General features: G+C 41.3%; 1 protein-coding gene across 1 annotated transcript in view; it reads right to left on the reverse strand.

Annotated features, from left to right (window-relative positions):
* Nucleotides 1-3083: 3083 nt before the first annotated feature.
* Nucleotides 3084-24596, reverse strand: part of SVEP1 (sushi, von Willebrand factor type A, EGF and pentraxin domain containing 1) — a 125992-nt gene continuing 104479 nt past the window's right edge. The window contains exons 41-50 of the mRNA XM_066181452.1: nt 23309-23372; nt 22479-22652; nt 21332-21505; nt 20734-20907; nt 19265-19441; nt 17746-17916; nt 12720-12815; nt 9960-10055; nt 7230-7323; nt 3084-5644 (exon numbers count right to left, since the gene is read on the reverse strand). Coding sequence (XP_066037549.1) covers nt 5614-5644; nt 7230-7323; nt 9960-10055; nt 12720-12815; nt 17746-17916; nt 19265-19441; nt 20734-20907; nt 21332-21505; nt 22479-22652; nt 23309-23372 — 1251 coding nt within the window. The 3' untranslated portion in view covers nt 3084-5613. The remainder of the gene's footprint in view (nt 5645-7229; nt 7324-9959; nt 10056-12719; nt 12816-17745; nt 17917-19264; nt 19442-20733; nt 20908-21331; nt 21506-22478; nt 22653-23308; nt 23373-24596) is intronic.

The raw sequence follows: 24596 nt of genomic DNA on the forward strand, positions 1-24596 counted from the left end.
TTAATAACTCCCTTGGCACAGAACAATGTTTGGGACCTGCCTACAATATCTCATGAGGTATGTATACAAGAGGTAGATGGAGTCTCTGCATTTTGCTGGACTCCTTTATCCTGTGCACCAGCCTAGGACCCTGCTTATGACCTCACCTATGAAACTGCAGCTTCCTGGACAGAGCTGCAGAAGGACAGAAGCAGAAATCAATTGTGACGCACAATGGTGAAGCAATTGTCAAGGAAAAGGGCAACCCTAGGCTGCTGCAGTGCAGTGGGAGAAGGTAACAGCATCTTCTCCCCAGCTATTGCAAGCTGATCTGGATGCACCTCTACTCTGTGCCTTTGGTGCCTGTCTGGAAAATGCAGACATACCCCCAGCAGCTGCAAGCATAACCTGTATCTGTAAAGTGAAAAGCATGGCCAAGGAGTGCAAGAGGAAGGGATGGTAAGGCAAGGCGAGGCAGCAGCAGCTGAAGGAGTGCTCAGCTCCTAGAAGGGCTGCCACTGTGCGTTGCAGAGGCTGCCAGTCCTGCATGCAATGACAATTGCAGAGCCTCATCACCCTTCACACTGTGCCTCCCTCCCAGCCAGTGAGACTGCTGACTACACATCCAATGAATCCTGGTGACTTCTGAGTTAAATGCAAAAGATCATGCCACTCACAACTGAGAAGTACTAGAGTGAAAGATGAAGTGAAATAGATGGACTGTACTGAGGAAAGAACTAGAAGGGGATAGGAAGGAAAGGCATGACTAAGTGGCAGCCAGGAAAGCCCTGGATTTGTGTGCGGAGTATAGATGAGTTGGGAGTGGTGAGTGATAGCTGGGAGTGGAGTGGTGATAGCTGGGATTGTTCTTTGCCACCTGGCTGCCTAACGACAGACTGATTTCCTGAGGCTGCTGGGATAAAGCACAGCAGAATTGTCATCAAGGAGAGGAGAGCACTGTGTGGAGATCCAGGGTCAGCCCTCACCATGCTCTTGGCCTGCTCTGTGGTGCAGGCCAGCAGTGTATCAGTGACAACTTGGCCCTGCCCAGCAGCCTCCTTTTCTGGCCTTTGCCATGCATGCAGGCTCTGGGTCCAAGAAGAACTGGTGCCCATCTGGGCTTGATGACATTTTCACAGTCTCAAAGTTTCTGGAGACAGAGAGAAAACTTGAGTTTTCAGGACACTCTGTTCAGCAGATGTTGGTTGCAAATGAAAATTTGAAGGAGGAAGATTTACATTCAGAAAAGATATTAGACAGAAAAGATTAAGGTTAGTGCTGGTCCACTGAGCTAGCAATGATAGTCCTTCTGCAGATGGGCTATTATTAGTAAAGATGATAATCATGTTTAAATCTCATCTTCATTTTAAATCTGCAGCACCTTGAGGGAGAAAGAAGGGCTCATCTGACCCATAAAATGGGAAGATTTTAAGTGACTTTGTTGTGGTGGCGCAATCTGCTGGGAGAAACTCAAGTGTCCTCTTCACCAGGCCGTGCATGATACTTCTTACAGCACCAAGTCTTCATGCTGGTCCCTCTACAGGAAGGACATCTGGCAGGACGGACAAGCCTGCGCTGAAGAACCACGTCCATCAGCTTGTGAAGAGCATCAGCTTTTGCAGTGCTCCAAGCTCAGCAGGGAGAGGTGGCAAGCAGGCTAGCCTGACATAGGCAACATGTCAGGCTAGAAAGCAAGGGTAATGGAAGTGCAGCCCTGCTCCTGGGAGAGAAGCTTGCTGTAAATGGGATGGATACTCACATGTAAATGGGTGAAGAAGCACTCTGCATTGTGTGCATGAATGGAAATAACCTTAGAGAAACAGATCAATAATAATACTGCATATTCCACCTGGCTTGCCTCTGGGTACTGCTATTCCTGTCTCTTGCTGCTGGAAATGTGTGGCCAGGGTATGTTCTCCCAGAAAAGAATCTGCAGTGCGGTAAAAGCAGCAGGGATCCTTTCTGCAGTGAGGATGAAAACTGCTCTAAGACAATTCAGAGGCACACAAACTGTTCCTGTGCTGAGATGCAAAAGAGATCTCTGGTCAGACTGGTAAAGTGTAAGGGTGACTCCTCATGTTAACAACTGCTGGCACACACTAACCCTGTCCAGGCCCCCCCCCCCCCCCCCCCCCCCCCCCCCGGCGAGATGAGAGTCAACCCTCAAACATTTTCCAGTGTGCTTCCAAGCAGAGAGACATAGGTGTCAGTAGACTCCTTTCAGAGTTTTAGCTTGTTCAATGGTCACAGTGAAGAGAACAGGGCCAGGGAAAGAGTCTGTTCTTACTATACTTCCCTTTAGTTCTCTAGAGCATGCACAAGATCTGGGTCCATGTGCACAGGCATCCCAGCTGTTCCACTCAGGATTTTTAACCATATTTCAAGTACTGCAAATCTGAGATGCAAATTTCTATCTTTTCTATAAGATACACATTGAATTTCAGGACTTCGTTAACAAAATTATAGTAACCTCATACCACCTTTTGAGTTGCTGGCTTAGGAGAAGGCTATCAAACATTGACCACATTTTGCACTTCCAAGTCTCCACTAATGCCTGTGTACCCAAACATTGACAGGCTTACAACATTATTTCCAAAAACTTCACATCCTAAGTATTTTCCTTGTTAATTTCTTATGTGTTCCTTGTTTGGAGGAGTGATGTTTGAATTAAAAAAATTTTCTTTCTGCTACAGTCATTCTTTACCTTGCTTCTCCAGAATTTGGGCATTTCCTTTAAAAATCTGCAAATACCTTTAAAAATTCCAGTACTGGTGCAGAATAAAACAAGTTGTACGCCATCAACTAGATAATGGTGAGTGAAGGCTTTAATCTGTCTCTTTATGCCAGTGGTAAATTTGGACTTTATAGGTTTAAAAATATGCCCTAGCAGAAGAAAGGATTTGAAAAATGAGGTGCTAACTGCATTTTTATCTGCAGATCAAACCTGGACTAATCCAACACAATCTTTTAAGATTGCTGGCAATTATTTTGTCTTTTTGCTTGAGTGGAGGTCTATTTCTGTAGTCATTGCCAGCAGATCCTAAAGGGTAGGTTAATATCATTGTTGTGAGGGTTTACAAAAAGAATACAATGTTGCCTCTACATTGGTACTAAACAGGGTGCAACTTTATTTACAGTGTAAAGTGCATCACATGGAAGTCGGTTAAAACACACAACAAGCAGTGACATAAATGACAATACAGTACTGGGTAGGGAGGGGAAAATATTTCAGCAAGTATCAAAACATCATCAATAGCACTAAAATGACAGCCTCTAGTTTCAGCTATTCTGTCCTAATACATCTCACAAAACACGTTGACTGGGTTGATCCGGGAATTCCATGTACTAGTCACTAGTCACTTTTAGCACTGGGGTGCTAAAAGCTATTCTGCAGCCCTAAACTCTCCAGCAATGTCCTGCCAGATCTAAGCACTCTCCTCACCACTGCTGTTCTGCTCTGGAGATGACCAGGACAGAGTCAGAGGACACACCAGAGAAGCACACTGGAAAAGGGACAAAAAAAATGAGAATGACATATAAATAAAGATCTGCTTTTCTGACCTATGCACTCCTTTCCCTTCAGAAGTCCTGTGCTGCTCACTGCAGCATCCCTTCTTTTGCTGTTAAGGCAGCAAGGAAGTCAAGGAACAAAGTGCTACAGATGGTGGTGACTGTGTGTTGAAATGTGGACATTACTTACTGAACACTAACTTCAGTCAAAGCTGTAAACGTTGATGGCTGTGGAGCTAAGAGACAGAAGATTTTTGCTACGTGCTAGCAGAGTCCATTAGAAAGAGAAGGTTCTTGGGAGCTAGAACCACAACTCTTCAGCTGGTTGCAGCTCCCACTGGGAAGGAATCTACATTCACATTAATTTAATCCCCTAATGACTCCTATTCTTTACTATCTGTTTTTCTTTTAACTGGCTGAAAGTTCCTAATGGCTGACAACTTTGCTTGTTTCTTTCTTCCCCATTTCTGGTCTTGGGCTGACAGCCATCAGTTATGTGTCAGTATTTACTAGAGCCCTGTTACTGTAACTGTGAGCTCATTTTGGTGTTCTATCACTTTCCTGTATCAGGGTTCATGCATAAAAGAAAGGAACATCCATGAAGGGGGGAGGGTGGGGGCAGTTCTGCACACTCTTAATCTCGAGGGTAACAAAGCAGGAATAGGAAGCTACAGAAGGTAAAATTTATTTCTCCTTTTTCTTTCCCAATGATAACTGCAAATTACACTTTTCTGTTATTATTGGGGAAAATGGAGCTTCTAATCAATGACTCTCAAGTCCTAAGATCTTTTTCATAGATCTTTTTGCTAACTATGACAATTACCAAACATGTGACTTGGAAAAACGCATGTGATTTCTGTCATGTAATTCCAGCATCCTACTTAATCATAAATTTTTACATTACAATTCATTGGAGCATGACTTAATGATGGCATTCATGCATGTATGCGTTCAGACATAATGGGATCACCAGTGTGAGAATGAGAAATCTGGTAACGTGTGCTCTCACTATTTCTCAGTCAGCTGAGCATTTCTGCCTGTGTGTGTTCTCAAGAGAGGCCTTTTCCAGTGTTTTGAGGATTCTGCATAACAAAACTGCAACATTTTGGAAAGCAGATGGCAACCTTTCCCCTGTAAACGTATCTGGTGCTTCCTTTCTCCATCTCAGGGGCAGTCAAATATTGGGACTCAAACCTCAGATAGCAAAAACATTCACCTAGCAGATAGCTGCTAGATATGTACTTCATTTACATAGGAAAGGGATGGTGGTTACAGGCAGGTGGTGCGTCCCATGGCAAATGGAAAGTGCAAGTTTCAGAGATCCACCTGCTTCCTACTGCTGGATCCTGGATTATGCAGTTTAGAGCTACATCTGGATGGCCTGTAGATCAGAATGCTTCAAAGGTTCCTGTTTGTTAGACTTAATCCATTCTTCTCTGAATGAGATGATGTTCCCTCATCTCTTTTACTAAGAAATCTTAGGTAAAATTCATGCCGATGCCTCCCATTAAGTCACCCTCCACTGAAGTTAAGTCACTCTCCAATGAAGTCACATAAACCACACTACAGAATCATCTTTTTATGCTCACCAGAAACTGTGGTTACAACATAGACCTGATCACATGCAGTTAAAATTCTTATCAACTGAAGTTCAAAGACAGGCCCAATGCAGAGTTTAGTGGCTCATTCAGCCTTGTGTAACACTGTTTACTGTTGAGTTGCTGGACAGTAGTATGCTTTGGCAGCTGGTAAGCAGAATTGCAATGTTCTGTTTAATCATGGTTGGCACTATAGTACAGTTTAATTAGCTGACTTACTGTAAGAAATGGGAGGGACTTCACTATAAAAAACCACTTCCTCAGTGGATTGTAAGAATCTTTACATTTGTGTGTGTGTGTATGACACTTGTGTAGCAGCGTATATTTGATAATACTTTTATAAATGAAAAATAAAGAGGATTTCCTTAAAAATTGAAATATGTATCACAAAATAAAATACAAAACAAGGGAGCTGGGGAGGGGTGGGGGAAGGGAAACAAAGGATTTGATTTGCAATGCATTAGAATCCAGGCCCTGGAGCCTAGGCTGAAGCAAGATATCTGAATGTAGAATTGCTGTGCTGATGTTAAAAGGGATAGAATCCAGCCTTCCGTTTCCTGCATCAAAAAACCCAAACAAAATAAAATCAGTGGTGTGCTGAACATACCAAATGATCAACACTGAGGCACAAGAAAATGGTGTCTGAAAATATACCAAGAATTAGAATGCCCTCAAAGAGGGGCAAAGAGTGGGCATGGGGAATAAAGATAGCTGACATTTAATTTAAGTCATGGCTTATCACAGAGTAGTTTGGAATTAGTCTTGTTCTGCATGCTGATAAAAGCTTTGGGACCTTTCAGCTTCCCTTTATAAATCCACACCTTATTAACCTGCAGCAGGGAATCTCTGCTATCATGTAATTTGCCTGTATTATTTTAGAATTCTTAGAAAGGTGTCATACTCCATAAAGAATCACATGTAACTGAGGCCAAAGCTTAACAAAATGTGAAACAGATCTCAGAGCTTATTTCTCTCTTCACTTCACCAACCCAGTTATATTTGGGAAATGTCCTCTCAAACAGCTCTGGAAGAGACAAGCTGCTAGACTGCAATCCTGCAGGGCTAAGACCCACCTTCTCCCAGACTTCCAATGCTGCACAGAGCTAAGGACTTGGACAAAAAAACCCAACAAAAGAAGCAAAGAATAATCTAGTTTGGGAATAGCCTATAACTTTGCTTTGGCTCTCACGAGATAAACTCCACCATTTTTGGCTATTATGCCCACTGAATTTAAATGGAAATACTACCACACTTCAGATGTATACCTTTCAGTCTAAGCTGAAAGATACTGTTTGTTGGCAATGCATTTAAGTTGATTCACTAAGGCACATATAATCACAGCTGACAAATTAAAGCTATTCATTTTGGACAACTGATTTTTCATCAAGGGTCTCTCCTACAGCTTTAAGATACACTGTGTATCAGAGAGATAGGAAGGAATGTCTGTCACTCTCTGCTCAGAAATTAGAACAGAAAAAAATACAGTGTCACAGGCTTCATCTGTTCCCTGCAGAAAAATGTTAATATTGATGTGATTCTTATTTAGCTCTCCAGGATAATGACCCCTGTGTTCAGCAGGAGCCTGTGTGAGTTGAGGTATACACATTTTTTGTTATCATGGCCCTAGAGCTGCCAGAAGATTTGAACTGAGACTTGCCTCAGAGGCAGCTTGTACTCTGAGCTGCTTTAAATGATTACATCACTCAATGCTGGGTGTAAGATGACTTATTATTTATGACAACTGTTGCATGACCCCAGTCTTGAACATGGACCCAGCTGAGGTATCTACAGTTCAAAATGAACACTAGTAAACAGTAAGCCACCAAAATTTCCTGAAGAACATTCTGTATTATGTGTCAAAACCCCACTTCCATTTATTTAATGAAAAATCAGTCAAAAAATTGTGGGTTTGCCTGTCTACTTAAGATACAATTTTAAGTTTTCTACAAGTCTGGCAATCATTATGCGGAGTACTCTCTAAGGTCTTTACATATTGCCCATAAATCTTGAGTCATCTAAAGGTTACTGATTTACAGAATCTAGAGATGCTCAAAATGTAAAATGATTTGCTCATTCTTCAGATTTAGAGTTCAGTAGGGTGTGATCCAGCCTAGCTCTGGGATAGTGCTCAGTGACACTTACCTAGAGCAGTCAGGTCCAGTCCAGGAGGAGGGACAGTAGCACCGATTTGGTCGTATGCACTTCCCACCATTTAAGCAAGGCAACTGGCAAACAGCTGTGCACAAACACACACAAATTTGCATTAATTAGCACATCCACAGCAAGCTGATTTAGTAGCAGGGCACTGAAAATCCATCCTGCCTTATTCTGTTAAGAATGGAAAGGCTAGCCTGAGAAGCACATGTCTGCTAAGTGTGATTTCACTCCTGCTACTATTTTTGCTGTCTGATGCATTGTATGAGCTGTATGAAACAGCCAGCATGTAATTTTACATTGCCTTAAAAATTCTGTTGTTTTTGATTTCAACTAAGACAACAAAGGAATACAAGCAGAAGCAGAAGGAAGAATTAGAAGAATCATAAGATGAACAGGAGAACAGGAATAAAATGTAGATTTTTTTTTTTTAAAGGAATGTGACAGCTTAACACTAGCCAGGACAAGCAGACACCACACATGGGCAAAAAAAACATAGAAAGAGACAGCATAAGCAGGGGAAGCTAAAGGTCAGAAAGCCACATGCAGACCAATAGCAAGCAAGGAGTTAAGACTTCAAGCAATGGCACCTGTATGGAGACAAGGAAAGGAAGCAGAGAATGACAGTACAGTCCTGAAAGACACTGGATAGCCCTAAGAGATAAGACTAGGTGCAACAGGGTGTTAGAGAAAAAACCCTTGTCTGCCTTACAGGTCATGCTGAGTCTGGTTGAAGATGCTTTTGTGTGACAGTCTAACCCAAGGGCATCAAGTAACCAAACAAAAGTCAAAGTTTCAAGTCTTCCCATCAATTTTGAGATTGAAAGGTAAAGAACCACACAATTTATAGAACCAATTTAGATACACACTTAATGATGTCCTTCAAACACAGACATTTATATTGCAGGAAAGATGTGAATACTTCAAAGCAGATAATGCCATATGTAGAGGACAGATCTAAAAAAACTAGTGAGGGTAAAGGCTGGGTAATATTTTTGCAAGGAATATGAGTCAGGAAGCACTGATTATTATGGAATTACAGGAAATGGAAATGAGTAGTCACAGGAATGCAAAAAACCTACTCCAATTCCTCTGGGCCAAACAAGAACAAACAATGGCAGGAGGTTATAGTGAGAGGTCATCCATATACAATTAAGTGTACCAAGTACGTAATGTTGAAAATTACTTCTGATTTTGGAATGAAGCATATGGCCAAAACATGTTTAGCTGTCACTGAACTATTTCTCTATCACAGCAAAATGACAGTATCAGTAACTGAAACAAGAAGTGATTAAATAACTTCATAAGCAGTGTTTATGATGCAGATGCAGTTGTTCACTGTAATTTTCCCTTTAGCTACTGAAAAGCAAGTCAAGCCTGTACAGATTTGAATTGCTGGTCAAAAAGTGAAGAAGCCATCTATCCTCTTCAAGCACCTATTATAGCTGCAAAGCTTGTGAAATATGAGAGGAAATGATGCATTAGGCAAGAGTCCCTTCAAAAGACAATAGTTCTGAGTTAAAATGTACTCTCTGGTATTTCAACTTTCCGCAGAAGGGTTGGGTTTGCAGTGTACTGCACTGCAATATATGTATTGCACTGCACAGCTTATCCCCCAGATTCCCTTTTTTTATCAGTTAAACAAATACTATGAACATTCATTAACAGAGGCATGTATTCCTTCCCAGCTCACCCCATCAGCTACTTTAAAGTCTTGCAGGAAGGTAAAACTGTGGTTTCACATTTAGTCCCTGTTAAAAATCAGTTAAGGTGCAGCTGGACAATAAAAATACAGTGAAGAAATTGAAATATATTTTTAAAAATAGTTAATGTTTGTAAGTGTTTAAGATTTAATAATGATTGAAAGATATTTCAGTAATCATTCGGTTGCTGAGTTTTACTGTGTTTTCACAAGGAAAAGTCTTTCAAAACCTGGCGTTTGTTCAGTCTTGATGTGGAACCCCATATTCCAGACTCAGGTTCAAATATTTTCCACATCTGCAGCCAACCTCATCTCACATGAATGGGCTGGTCAGGACACAAACCTGGACACTAGAATCACTCCCCTACTACCCCTCACTAATTTTGTGTGCTCCATGACCTTCACCTTTGGTTAGGTGCAAGTAAGAGATCTAATAAAAAGAAGTGGGCATTGAATTTGTTCAGAGAACTTAGATGACACCTAATGTAAGGTACCCATGTACGATGTATCCACTAAACTCAATCACCCTTAAATCTTTGCTTTCGTATCCTGTCTTTCCTGTTTCAGTACCCAGGCAATTAGTGGGAATCCACCAAACCAGGCAGCTATGTGGTGAAAAACCTCTATAATACCTGCAGCTTATTTGTGAATTTAATGATGACCTGAATTTCCTGAAGATGAAAATGAAAATCATGCATCTGGAATTGAGAAAAATAGTTTTATTCTTCTCCCTGGAAATCCTTTCTCCTTTGCACTGCTTTTTGCAGAGAGTACTTTTGTGAATACTGTCTGTCCTTTTTCAGAGCAAGCTTTTCTCAGAGTTTTAAAGACTCATCAGGGAGGGACTCATCTGAAAGCAGTTTACAGCTGGGAACAGCAAATCCTCAAGGAATATTATCGTAGGCCTGGGTTTTCCTCTGTCAAACTTAGGAGTTCTATGAGTCCCTAGAGAACTGTGCTAGGTATTGCTAGTAGAGTCCTAAAAAGTGAGAAAAAATGCAGGTGAGAGGTTTTACCCATATGGCAGCGTGATCCAGTCCATCCGAGGGGGCAGTCACACAGGTAAGGGGCCACACAGCGACCTCCGTTGAGACATGGCAGAATGCATATTGCTAAGGAGAGAAGAACAGAACCAGAGAAAAGAATTATCTCCCATGAAAGCGAAGAATAGAGTGTGCAAGAGATGAAGTTACATTTAACTAGAAGCTCCACTGCCTCTTCAAGTGTCTGGATGGAGTGTCAGCAGACTTGAGTAGGATCTACCCACCAGGCATGAGAAGCAAAAATGACTGGCATGGCAGACAGGTACGACAAAGAGTAGTGGCAAAGAAATGGACAGGCTGGAGCAATTGCTTCACCAATTGCTGGAGTCCTTCAGATGCCTGTAGGCTCTGTGTTCATGGGAAATGAGCCAGGGCTGTTTGTATCTCACATGTAATATCCAGATAGTGTCCACTTCGGTGATGGTGCTAGCAAAAGCAGTTCATGCTTTAATTACAAAAAATTTGATTGATTGTGACTTCTCTGGGCTTGCAGATGTAGCATCCAAAACAAGTTAACCTATGCCCTGCCCATAGAAAAGCACTTTGTCTAGACCAGTGAAAACATGCTGAGACAGGTGAGATCATAAGCCCCTTGGGGAAAGGCAGCTTGGATACAAGGAATTTTGGGTGAAAAAGGCTAGGGCTGAAAGCTTTGGGGAAGAAACAAAGCATATACCAAGCAGCTGATGACCTCTGGACCGAGCAACAACTGAGCTACACTGCTCCTGAGAGCAGTTCTGAAAAACTCTCATATGTTCATGCTTTAAGCATCTTCACAAAACTACCACCTCCACTATGCTAGGTGAACTAAGTACCTGAGCATACATGCTCTAAAAAGAGCAAGAGTTGAGTTGGGTCTCAAATCTGGACCTTCAGGTGGCAGTTACAGTAGAGTTTAATACTAGAAGGGTGGGTGGGGGCTGCAGAAAACTGAGGTAGGGGTTCTTCTGCAGCTGCTGCACAGCAGAGATCAAGCTGAGCAGGTGCAGTCAGCTTGGGTAAGAAAATAATTCTGAACTTCCATGCACCTTACAGAACTAACCTGTATCACTGGGAAATACTTTTCTGTATTATTAAACTCGTACACTGCAGGTTTTTTAGAATGGTCAGAACTCTCTCAAGAAGATGAATCTTATCTTTTTTGGTTTAATGTACTATGAACTACAAGGTGCTGAATTCTCTCAGTGGCCTTACTGTGGCCTGATACTGACAGATCAGTGCTCAGTGCTAGCACTCAAAAATTCCTTGGTCTTCCAGAACAGGCCCTCAACTTCAACTAAGCCTGTTTTTTTCTGTTCACTGGTGCACCTTGTTTGACAAGCAATGCAAAATCAGTGTTTCACTGACCAGCTGCTGGTTTGAATTGGGATGATGATTGAAATGCTTGCGATCATAAATGAAATGCCTAGTTCTGAAGCATGTTTCAAGTGTCATTACAGATGAAACTAATAAACTCAATTGTGAGATACCAAACACAATTTTGTCAGACACAGGGTGCAATCCTCATCTGCAGAGACTGTGAGACTTACAGGGCTAAGTTGCATGTATGCTGTGGTGATACTGCCAGGCACAGGGAGAGAAAAAGAGGGGCTGTTTGAATGTACCACATAGCTGGAGTATTCCATAAAAGCAAAAAGACAAAACCTGCTGAACCTCTTGTTCTCATTCTGTATCTACCACTTATCTGTGCCATGTGCAACTGACACAGTCACAGAGAAGTCCTGAAAGACGCATATATAGATTCAGAGGACGATTTTAACATATGATACATTTTAAATACTTGAACCATATTCTTTTCTAAGAACTAGATGAGAATGTGCACAATTTTTGTAGGTTTCCATGTATCCTCAGAGTCAGGGGCAGTGACTCAGATCTGGGAACAGTGACACCACCCCTGCTGTAGATCTTGGACACGCTAAAGCCTTACAGCAGGGCCATACTGCATACTAAATACTAAATAAGGGCACTTCCATTTTCTATCCACATAGACCCATGGCTTACTATATGTACAGTAATAAGGTTCCTCATACAGCAGCTATTCCAGCCTGGAAGGGTTAAATCTCCCAAATTTCTTGTGCTAAGACCACCACGAAGAGAAACATGGATGAAATGGCATCCCAATATCACCCAGGAAATCTCTGACTGAGCCAAGAGTCAGATTTGGCTCTTTCCAGTGAGAACAGATCCAGTTCTCTAATAATTTGGAGATCCATGATAGGAAAAGCCAGTCTAGAATTTGTGAGGCACAAGTACAAAGGTCAGGAGGGGCAGCATGGAAAAGGTGACACATTACATGAACATGAATTGATGACATTCATAACCACAGACTGATAAAAATAGAAGCTAAGAAACTAATGCAGCCTCCAGCAGAACACTCAAGTCTCTTCTGTTCTAATCCCTGTTCACTCCCCAAAACTATCAGGTATCGCTATTAGAAACAGACTTTGGAGAACTGAAACAAGGTGTTCTTCAAGCACAGTGAAAGAGCACCCAGAAACAAAATCACATCAATTTATGAAGTGCTTGTTTTGCTTTGAAGATGTAAGGGAACAGTTACTTTTATAGAAGCAAGCCAAGTATATACCTTTCTGTTCTGTTTCCTTTGTCAAGCAGAATATAGTAATGATTTTTATGGTTTCAGCTCTTATGCCTTTTCTGGTTCACTGCAGTAAATCCATTTGTCTTACCTACAACACCCTTAAGATCAGAGTTTGGGATGTAGGATATACATACGCTCTTCGCAGAGACGGCCCATCCAGCCATCCGGACAGGAGCAGGCATTGGGGCGCTCGCAGACGCCACCGTTCTGGCACGGGAACCGGCAAACAGCTGGAAACACAGCCAGTTCATTACAAACTCAGGACAGGGAACTACAAGCCTAGTCACTCAGCATCTTGCACAGACCTTTGCAGCTGTAAAGCTTAGAGCAGAACAAACAAAGGCAGTGAAGTTCAGAAACACTGCTTGATTTTGATTTCAAGGCCTACATCATCTTCTGACTCTGTGTGTTAGATTAGGTACTGTAAGCCAGAGTGTGGGAATCGTTAAGATAATCAAAAAAATGTCCATGGAAAGAATGAAAATGTAGACATATTTATAGCTGAATAAATTCTTTGGATAGTTTTTCGAGGCTGACACTATTCTTTATCTGATTTTTCTCACTAACTTTTGTAAAACAAAAAGAAAATACCCATAAAATACACCATACAAACTGATTACCCCCCTCACCCCTTCCCCCAAGCCTTCTAAATTGACTCTGGAATAGAAACAAGCTTTCTCCTAACCTAGGTATGAAACACCTAGATAATGCCATCTGGCATAATACACAGTATGTCTAAAGAAAGATTAACTGTGTGATAGAACAGGCAATTTTTACTGCACTATCATTCAGCATAATGAGGAGTGACCAAAAAGGAAGCAGTGGCACAGTAAGTGTTCATCTCTGGAACTCGAAGTGTGACTATAAACCTCACCTAGCATTCATGCTGACTGGTGCTCCTCGGCTTCCATTCTTATTAATAAGCACCTGATCATAAAAGTGAGGAATATGGAGTGCAATCTATCATGCTGGGCCTATATGTTGCCTGGACAGGACATACTTTGGACTTTGTCACTTCTATAACACTGTACCATATCTTGATGCATACATCCAGGGAAACCAGGGCTACTTTAGAAAATAACCCTATGCACAAACACGTTATACTTAAAGATAATGGAGAAAGTGCACTCTTTCTCATGACTGTACATACTATACAGAGAAAATGAAAAATTGGCTTTGAGACAATACTACAGAACAAATAAGTAATCAGACTGACAGTAATCTCAGGAAACTCAATCTGAACTGTAATCGCATCTGAACTTCTATCTTTAATTAGTTATTAGGTCAACAAAATATGCATTTAAGCTTTGAGTGTTTCACATCCTGATATTAGCATTAAATACAGACAGTGGATTGGCACACTGAAACAGTGTTCAGACCTGAAATCCACACTGGAAAGAATGCAAATCTTTCCCTCAGAGAGACAAACTTGAGTAATTCCTGGAACTAAGCCATGCCAAAATGTAAGCTACAGCTTGGAGTCTTGGAGGTTGAAATGAGGCCAAAGCTCTGCCATTTTATTTTTCAATCTCAAGAGTCTTCCCAACAAGTGTCAGCTGATAATGAGAATGGGAAGAGACCTCTGAAAGGTTAACATAATTTGCAATATTTTAACAGTGATTTTGAAAATTTTTGTTGTAAAAATACCTATTACTGCTCAGACAGATTGTCTCTGGGTGTTGACTAAAGCAGAACAGTGTGCCAAACAGGTTTCTTTTCTGCAATGAAAAAAACATTTAAAGCTTTGTGTGATCTACACCACTTAAACAATATTCCCCGAATATATAATGGGATGTGAGATAAAAGATTCATGTGTAAATGATATCCCACATTAAATTCAAAGCCCATGAAATAAGGTTTTTTGAAATGTATTTTCTCTCTCTGTCAATGTAGAAGATGCAGGTATTTCATGAGTTACAAAAATTGCTTTGGATAGAAACTCCATGCTACTCAGCAATCAGATGTCAGGTAGAGATAGGGTTTTCCTGGTCTTCTGCCCAGGTCCTGATTGTGAAACTGAATTAGAACGTATCATCCCTAGATGTGCACTTGTTATACATCAATTTAGGCAAGAAGAAATGACTTGTATGTAGCTGTGAGGATTATTCTTATCAACAGACAAGACTAGAAAAATGCTTGGGACTGGAAGTTAAGCTGTTATCTCATTCTCTCTCTCCCTGACCCCCCCTTTTGTTTTTGTCTCTTTTTTTGTAAAAGCAGGCAGAGCAAATGCAGTCCTGATGTGCTGAGGAGGGAATAGGAATGATCAGTTGTGTCTTTAGTTAATGGTAATAAATCTCACCTCCATGGTATCAATCTTTTATACATCCCTTGTAGATTTATCTACACAGGACACAAAAGCATTAGTGCTCAAGTCAAACATGTCAGAAGGGGAAAAATAAATTCTGTTAGCTTTGCAAAAAATTTCCTCAGGCCCCAGCTTTCTTCTCTTAATATTCTTGTTTGTTGATGGGGTACAAACTTTCTGGTTGAGAGCTCCACATTGACCATTCACAGACAGCAAGATGTGAAGAGGGCAAACAGACTAGACAGTTTTAGAGCACTTCAGAAAGAAGAAACTGGAGTCAGGTAAGCTGTATGCATCTGTGCAGCCTAACAAGTCCTGCAGATATTTACAGTCAGCAGATCCAGGCTAATACCTCTTACTCCTGACACTCAGATCAGAATCTGGCCAGCAACCTCTAACCAGTGGTGATTTAGGCAAGTGCAGCTGTGCTGAGAGCTCTTCCAAAGAAACTAAAGAAGGCTGCTTTTTAATTATAATATTCACATTAACTAACCTGTTCAACTGGGACAGAACGTTTCAAGCAGGCTTAGGACACATTAATGATCAACTCACACAGCCATAAACACGAAATGCAGCATGAGTCATTACAAAGAGTGCTTTCATGTTGTTTCTGATGTAGACCACAAAGGCTTGGGTCATGTAGGACTTTTGTTAGGAAAATCACTTGCATGAATTGTAAAGCAGTTTTGAAAGATAACTTTGACATGTGTTATGAAAATGCAGGACAGTCCTCTCAGAAGCATCTTTAGTTCTTTTTAAGTCCCCTCTCAGAAAAGAGGAGGAAAATCGTTATTCGCCTCCCCTGATACACAGCTTATCCTGCTTTGTTTTCCACCCTCATCACCTGTCCACCTCTTCACTGCATTTTTTGGAACTAGTTTTCCCTAATACTTATTCCTCTGAACAGTTCTAGTAGACAATGCAGTGTTTCAAACAGAATGTTTGACAGTGCTTTGCAGATCAGCCCTTCTTGGTTGCTAGTAATCAGTGGCATGAACCTTTCCTGGGAGACAATTACATCCCTAGGCATAAAGTAGAGGGGTTCTTTGAAACGAATAAATATTTAATAAGAATAAAAAGTAAAGCTGGTGATATTGAACAACTGAAACTTACAATCAGAACAGATAATAATCAGAACAGATAATATCCAAATAATTTTGCTAATGAATTCTAGCTTAGGTAAAGTAGCTATTATGTAGATCCCTTGAATTGTGTAGCCATCACAGTTTAGAAATACAAACTTTTCAGAAACAGCCTGGTGTTTTGGGAGTGCAAATTTCCAACAGGACTTTTGGATACATCATGACAACTGACGTAACTCAGATGCCTTTCCTTCAAATCTTTTCTATTTGGCTGCTTGATGGGTAATGCTTCATGCCAGTGGCAAGCCACAGTCACAAACCCAAGACAAACCTGTTTCTCAAGAGAAGCTACTCTATTTCTGAAATATTCAGGAGTTGCAAGCCCTCTTGTTTCGTTCTGGCTCTCCTCATAACACTCTACTGACCCATGATTTTTAGGCAAGACATTAGAACTATCAGAAATGGAAACTTACGTGAGTGCCTGCTTTCATAGAGTAGGGCAACTCGTTTAGGTGTCAGTATTCATAACATTTTGCTGTCAGAATTCATATAAAAAAACTGAAGAGGGGTCCATGATTTGCCAGGCTTAGCACAGTATAGAATCCTCTGTCTCCAAATGGCTTCTGACCTAAACAGAAAGCCTCTGAGGAAGGAAGAACTGTTGTTTGTATTGATATGGAGAGCTGAGGCTTGCAGGATGAGAGACTGACCTGAAAATTCTGATAATGGCTCCAGTGTTCCCAGGTGAGTGTCCTTTAACTTTTCTTCTTCTGTGTGAAGAGGAATGGGGCTGCTTGTGACTGGCTACTGCTGTGTTGCAAGGTTTTTTGCTTCCTAAACAGAGTACCTAAAGCTCAATTTGTCATGGTGACTGATCCACAATGTGAAATAAGATTTGAAGGTGCAGCTAACTGACAGCTCCTCAGCTATCCAGCAGCAGAGGGCAAGCCAAGCTTCTGATATGGAAATGGCAGATGGCAGGATCTCTTCCACCAAAGCCCTGTGACCCTGAAGTCTTTTGCTGTGCCTCATCCATGACTTTAAGTTAGTTTTTGAATATGCTTACATATGTTTTTACTGTTGAGTTTACTGTCTCTTCATTTTTTTGTTTCCCCCATTTTCTGTTCAAAACTTTTTATTTATTTGAATCTTCTAAATGAAAGAGTTAACACTTTGTTTTAAAAAAGTCGATGTGTTTTGGTCTCAACAGACCAAGAAACTGTAAATACCTGCTGGCATGCAAAGTGTAGAAAGCCTGGACTTTGGTATATTGTTAAATCTATGAATTTTCTAGACTGCTCAATGTGCATTAATTAGAGATATATCAATCTATTATTTCAAATTGATTTTCAGGAGCTGCCACACTTAAAACATAGTGAGGGACTAAACATCCATTTGTTCTGTTTTGGTTTCTGCAGTATTCAATTTTTGCCTGTGAAAAACTGACTGGCAATGCTTATCTGAAACAGCTCAGCTTGTCAGGAAGGTGACTTGTTCTGTCACTTTCTCACAAACGATCAGGAGAAATGATCCTAAGTGTGGGATACAACACCGTAGCAAATGAAACTGTAAGACTAGCAAGAACAAAAGAGAAATATCATGGAAACCTTTCTTTAACCTGGAAATAAAGCAATAACCCAAAAATAAATGCTCTGAGTAAAACCATGACTGCACTAAAACTAGCAAAAATTTCATTTTTATTGCACCTAGGATGACACCTCTGTGTTTATGACAAGTTAGCTATCATTCTGTTAATAAAAAAAGACTTACCTTTGCAGGTAGGTGGTGTTGTCCATGTTCCATTTTCCAAGCAAATGCTCCGCAAGGGCCCCTCCAGCATGTACCCACTGTAGCATGAATAGGTGATCATGTCTCCATACTGATAGAAGCTACCACGAATCAGAGCATTCTCCACATGAGCTGGGGGACCGCAAGAGATCTCTAAACAAAAGAAACCATCCAGATGTTGGTGAGCTGCAGAGCCCACATGATACAGGTTTGAACCCTGGACACATTGTTGTCTGGGGGAGGCACTACAGACACACCTCTGGTGGTAAATCAGCAATGGAATCTGAGGATCTGGACAAACTTAACAAGTGGGCTCATGAGAACCCCATGATGTTCAACAAGTCCAAGTGCAAAGTGCTGCACTCAGTTCAGGGAAATCCCAAACATGAATACAGAGTGGGAGAACCCTGAGAAGGGCTTGGGGATTCTTTTTGGTGAGAGGCTGGATGTGAGCCCACAGCTGCATTTTCAGATGCAGCCCTGAAAGCCAACTGTACCCTGGGCTGCATGAAAAGAAGGGTGACCAGCAGGGTGAGAGAGGGGATTATCTCACTCTATTCTGCCTTTTGAGACCCCATCTGGAGTGTTGCATCCATCTCTGGGATCCTCAGTACAAGGAAGATGGTGATGTCTTAGAGTGGGTGCAGAGAAAGACCACAAAGATGATCAGAGGGATGGAGCAGTTTTCCTACCGAGACAGGCCAAGAGAGCTGGGATTATTCAGCAAGGATCCAGGAGAAGGCTTCAGGGAAACCTCACTGCAGCTTTCGAGTTTCTTAAGGGGTTTTATTAAGAGGAGATAATATTTATATGGGAAGATAGAGACAGAACAAGATGCCATGGTTTGAAACTATTGAAAGAAGGCAGGTTTAGTTTAGATTTCAGAAAGAAATTCTTTACCCAGACAGTGATGAGGTGCTGGAACAGGTTGCTCAAGGAAGCTGTGGATGCCCCATATGTATCAGTGTTCAAGGCCAGGTTGGATGGGACCCTGAGGAACCTGATTTAGTGAATGGCATCCCTGCCCATGGCAGAGGGGTTGGAACTAGACGATCTTTAAGGTCCTTTCCAACCCAAGCCATTCTGTGATCCCATGAATCTAACAATATTGCTTGCAAGAAGTCCAAAGGCTTTCCAACATGCTTGCAAAAGGACACTGCCCTCTGTCTGTATCCATGAAAACAAAAAAAGGCAGTGTATCTTCCTGCAACTCTTGTCTCATTACCCATAACCTCTGGGTATCATTCCTAGAGTATTTAGGGTATCCAACAACCAATCCCAGCTCCAGGGCTTGCGAAAGGTAAATTAAGAATACATTTACAAAAGGGCCTAGTAAATAATAGGATGAATGCTGTTGAAGCACCAAGCCATTCAGACGTATTCTGAATCCTTTTAAAGGAACAACTCTGTTAGAAAGAAAGAAGACACAGCTCTTCTCTAGAGCCTCTTAGAGCCCTCTGGAAAGTACCAATCCCTGCAGAACTGTGTGTCTTGTACTTACTTTCACACTCAGCTGTGGCTGGAGTCCAGGTCTCATCAGCATTACAGGTGATCACAGACTGCCCTTTCAGCTGGTAGCCTTCCCTGCACCTGATGGACACATTCTGGCCAACATGAAAATCCACCTCTGACAGAAGAGCATTCTCTGGGATTATGAAAGGCACAGGACAAGGGTTTGCTGTTCAAAGAAAGGGTTTGAGTGAAAAGAAGGGAAGAAAAAGAGGAAGAGAGGGAGACCACTTTAGAATAGCTTCTGCAAATTTCAAACCCAAAACACATGAAAAGCAGTAGAAATGGAGGCTGCACGAGTCCAATTTGTAATGTGATTTGAAATTATGAGATTTGGGTCATAAATAATAATAAAAATGTCTAATCCACTGCTGTCACATGGCTTGTTACCACGCTTGGCTGATGCCAGTAGAGGACATACTAAGGATTTAAGGGAGAAATATCCTACTTGTAATCATAAAATCATTCTCTCTTATCCTTCCTGTTTACCATAACCTTTCTATAGAAAAGAACCAGATCTATCCTACTTGGATGTTTGGAGGGGCTGGACCAAGAAAGAGCAGCGAAAATTCAGATGTTTGATTAGAGACTTACTGTGACATCCATTAGAGTTTAGAATCTCTCTAATTTTATTTACTGCTGGCTGTAAGCTTGCTGGGCTATTTTTGCATGGTCTATTGATCTCATTGCCAATGGGGAAAATATTGGCTGTACAAAGAGCAGAAATTTATGTAATTTTCTTGATACTAAAATGAATGAATACTTTGTGATACAAAAATTAAATGTCTCAACCACCCTAAGACTACACTAGGTCTTAAAATTAGTTACAGGCACATACAAGGAAGGCTATTGTGGGTGTGGGGCAGTGCATATGTACATAATGTGCTATTTCACAGAATTGCAGAAGAACTGATACAGCCATCGAGTCCAACCTGCTTTTCCAAGCAGGACCAACTAGGTCAGAAGCTGCTCTGGAACCCGACCAGAAATCTGAGTTAAATTTGAGTAACTCTGTGGATGGAGATCTCATATTCTCTCTGGGTCTCTGCTCCTCTGCTTGACTCTGTTGATGGTAAAAAGTTTCCTCAAAAACTTCACTGGAGCTTCCTTTATTACAACTAGTGTCCACTGCCTTTCAGTCTACCACTGTGCAACTCTGAGAAGAGTCTGACACTTTTTCCTTTACACCCTGTCAATATGTCACATGTACACAACACTAAGGTCTCCCTTTTGCCTTTTCCCCCAAATGATTCTCTCACCTGCTTCTACTGTATGTTAAGTGGTTGACTATAATAATTCCATTTTATGTCATCTTTCCAACTAGAGGGAGCTATGCAGAAGACAGGTTGTTCTTTTACTGTCACAAAAATACACTTAGAGAAATGAATGCTTTAACTTGTATCAGTAAGTGCTCCTGTTGTTTCTCTGCATAAACTTTTCCATTACAAAGCAAACACACACGTTTACAGAGAGGCAAGGGATTACTCCATCTTCCATCTCTTGTGCACTCAGCTGCTGGTTCTCCTTCCAAGCTGTATCCCCTCTCACAGAGGTATGTTACTGTACTCCCAACTGTATTGTTTTCATAAATTGCTCTCCCATTCAGCAAGGAAACTGGAATTTTGCATCTGGTCTCTGCAAAGGAAGGGGTCTTATTAATTCAGCTTGATATTATTGATATCCTGGACTTCAAACATTTCCTGAATTAATAACACAATACATTTAAAGTCACCACAGACTTATGAATCATGAAGAACATTGATTCAGTAGCCCTGGGAAGGAAATGTTGCCAACCTAGAAAAGAAGCTTCACCCAGTGACAGAGAAAAGCCCCAGCAAAATGGGGAAGTGAGGACACATTTATGACTTCATACTGGGGCCAGTAGGGCAGAAAGATGGAAATCACTATTTCTTGCCACTGACAGACTCTCCAGAAACCCCATGTTACAGAATCATTTCTCAAAAGCAACTCAGTTGGATTATATGATATGCATGTATAAGGGAGGAGCTATTGCTTATCCCAGATCGGAATGTTCCAGGACATGAAACCAAACAGTTACCTTCACACAATGGCAGGGGTTTACTCCAGCTCCCATTGGCAAGACATGTGATATTCTGGGGCCCAACAAGATGGTATCCAGAGCTGCACACAAAGGTTACATTACTTCTGTATGTGCTTCCAGTAGAAATGGCCTCTGCTTTTTCAATAGAGGGATGCAGCCCACAAGTAATTTCTAAGAAAAAAGAAAACTTCTGGGTTTTAGACACACAATGAAGACTATTCTTTCTATGAGTTATACACTATCTGAGAGCTCTGTTCTCACCCTGAATTAATGGATGACAGCAAGAAAGAAGCTGTGAACTGTTACATGGAGAAAGTCATATAATTCCTTCTCTGCCCTTTCTCCTGGGGTTCACACTGCAGACACCAGAAAATGTGTCCAAATGTATTTGGTGGTGTTCTAAGATACGAGGTATGTTCAAACCAATAGAGGATCCAGAATATTTCTTCTGTGCAGGCCTGAAGCTGCATTTTCAGTCTCCTTTGTGCCCCTACAGTGGAAAATGATCTCAATATGTGCTCAAGAACAATAGCAGTAGTTCAGAAGAATCCTGACCTCTGTCCCACACTGTGGAGACCAAGTAAATTCATCAAAGATGAGAGAGAAGAATGCAAGGCATAGGACTATGACATCAGCAAGAAAAGATGGAAAATGATTTATTGGTAAAGAATATAAATATTGGTGTTTTATTTTTAAGCTCTATGAAATAAGTAAAAAATCCTTCTTTCTAAGCTCCCTCAGTTATTTTCTTGATAGAGAGCCAGGATCTGATCCTAGGGAGCACAGTTATGGTATCCAGACATACTGAGTGGCAAGGATATACTTCCTTTGGCACGGCAGGGATGAACATGATGTCCAAGGCTCTGCACACCACAATTCAAGGCAAGTCAGATACAGCAGGCCACATTCCTACCCCAATGACCTCAGCACGACTCTCTCTATGTTTATGCAATTTCAGTGTGCCAAAAGGAGATTGCTTCAGACCAGAGAGGTACTGCCAATGAGAACTTCCCTGCTGGTTTCTCCTCTGGCTCCTCCTTTTACAGTCCCTTTGCTGGAGAGAAAGACAGAGAGGAAGCCAGACAAAACACTCTGTGCCTGCCCTAGCTTTCCTGGACATCGCATTGCTCTGCTTGCCACTTACGCATGCACGTAGGGGTGGAAGGGCTCCACTTTTTGTCAACGCCGCAAATCCTTCTGCTTGGCCCCTGCAGCTCAAAGCCAGGGTCACAGCTGTAAAAAACTTCACTGCCAAACAGGAACTCCTCTCCCTGAACAGATCCATTTTCTATTATGTCTGGGGGTCCACATGATATTCCTGTAATGTAAGCAATACTTTCCAATCAAACAAAATAGATACAGATTGTCCTGTTCACAGTTCCTCACACCGTTTACTCTGAGAAACAGGAAAGAACACAGCAGTTGTCTGGTCATTGCCAGGAATTTGCTCCCGAGTAGCAGAGCACAATCATACTTGCTGCTTCCACTTCATGCTAGAAGTAAAAAATCTATTGTGACTGTGCCGGCAAGAAGCCTCAGGAAACTGCTGCCCCTTTCAGCCAACAGCTGAAGTGCACGTAAGCATTTATGTAGAAACTCCTATTTCAGCACTGCAATCAATGACATCTCAGAGAAGTGAAGTACCTTTGAGAATGATATCCAAAGAGTTACATTTAAGGACGCTAAATACCTGTGACTCCTGGAAACTGTGTTCAGAGGTCCTCAGTAACCCCAGAACCCATGACCTCAAGTGTTAGAGCTATTTAAACCTGGAAGCTGCAGAGGAGCAAGGCAGAAATGTGTAGAAATTTTCTTCACACTAAATCCTGCACACACCAGTACCAGTGGTACTTACCAAAAATGTTTAGGTAAATGCAGACAGTATGAGTTATAAAGCAAAATGAGCATTAGTGATTTCTGTTGTGTGATATCACCCTTGACCAACATTAAGTGATAGACTCAGGTAGAACGTACTTCTGCACAGTGGCACAGTGCCACTCCAAAGCTTGTCTTCTTGGCAAGTCCGTTCTGCGTTACCCTGTGAAACAATAGAAAACGCTCAAAACCAACTTTACTTTGGTTAACTCCTTCCTCAGATCAGCTTTAGTATCCAACAAGGTGAGGAGGCTTTTTCTGCATATGCCACCCATGTAAAGAGAAAATGAAATGCTACAGCCCAAGACTACGAGTAGAATTTATGGTAGAACTTTCTGCAAAACGATGGATGTTATTTATAAACCAAAAGTTTGTGGGGCCAGTTAGTTAGTCCTCTTGTCCTTGTATCTCTGAAGTATCTTTTTTGTCAGTTTTGTTACTCCTGTTCCTAGGAATGTGTTGTGATGACAAATTTTCTCCTTTCAGGACTCACTTAAAGGAAGTTCAACTAGCAATTTTTCAACAACAGTACAAGCTTGTGTTTGACAAACATGATGTGCCGATTTAAACACATCCCAAAAGCTCATTCTTTATATTTTCCTGTAATTTACATAATTTCTTTTTTACATACAAGTTTTATAGGCAGCCTAATTGCCCGGGATTTAATTCTTATTTTATTCCAAAACATGGAGAACAATATTTAATTTTGTCCCTTCCTGTAATGTACTTTCATTACAAAGCAGACCCATGGATAAAGGGCAGCTGTTTGACCCGCTGTCGTATGGCATCACACCCAACGGACTTTGCTTCCCGAAGGAAAAAAGCAGGACTTCTCCCCTGCAGTGGGGACACAGTTTGACACTAGGTGGCGAAACTGGATTATGAAGCTTGGAAGAATTTACTACTGCATAACAACACTCGTTTATTACTTCCTAAAATTATTTGAAATGGCAACTCTATCTTTTTTTATCAGGTCCTAATACTAACACCTTCATCTCCTGTGATATTTCATATTTGACAACATAATGAAAATTAAAGTCATTGTTACCTAAGCATTCTTCAAACTCTTCTTACTTTTATCTTGACTGAGTGGATTAACTTCTGACTGAGTGATTTTACATGCATGAAGTTCTTAATTAATTACTGGTGTTATAACGCTACAAAGGAAGGGCAATCTTGCACTCTGCTTGGCACTCACAAAAGCAGCATTAGGAGCCAGCCTCTGTCCTGGAGACACCTCACCACCTCATGTCTCACTCTGTCATCACCTGGGGACAGTGGAGATCGTGCTGGCCTCAGCAACCTACTGTCATTTCTGAATTCACTGCAGCTTTTGAAAACACCCCTGAGGCAGCTCTGAACTTGTTAGCCTGAATCTTGATACTGG

This window comes from Chamaea fasciata, unplaced genomic scaffold (genome assembly GCF_029207755.1).
Source record: "Chamaea fasciata isolate MVZ Bird 193981 ecotype frontalis unplaced genomic scaffold, bChaFas1.0.hap1 SCAF_4, whole genome shotgun sequence".
Lineage (NCBI taxonomy): Eukaryota > Metazoa > Chordata > Aves > Passeriformes > Sylviidae > Chamaea > Chamaea fasciata.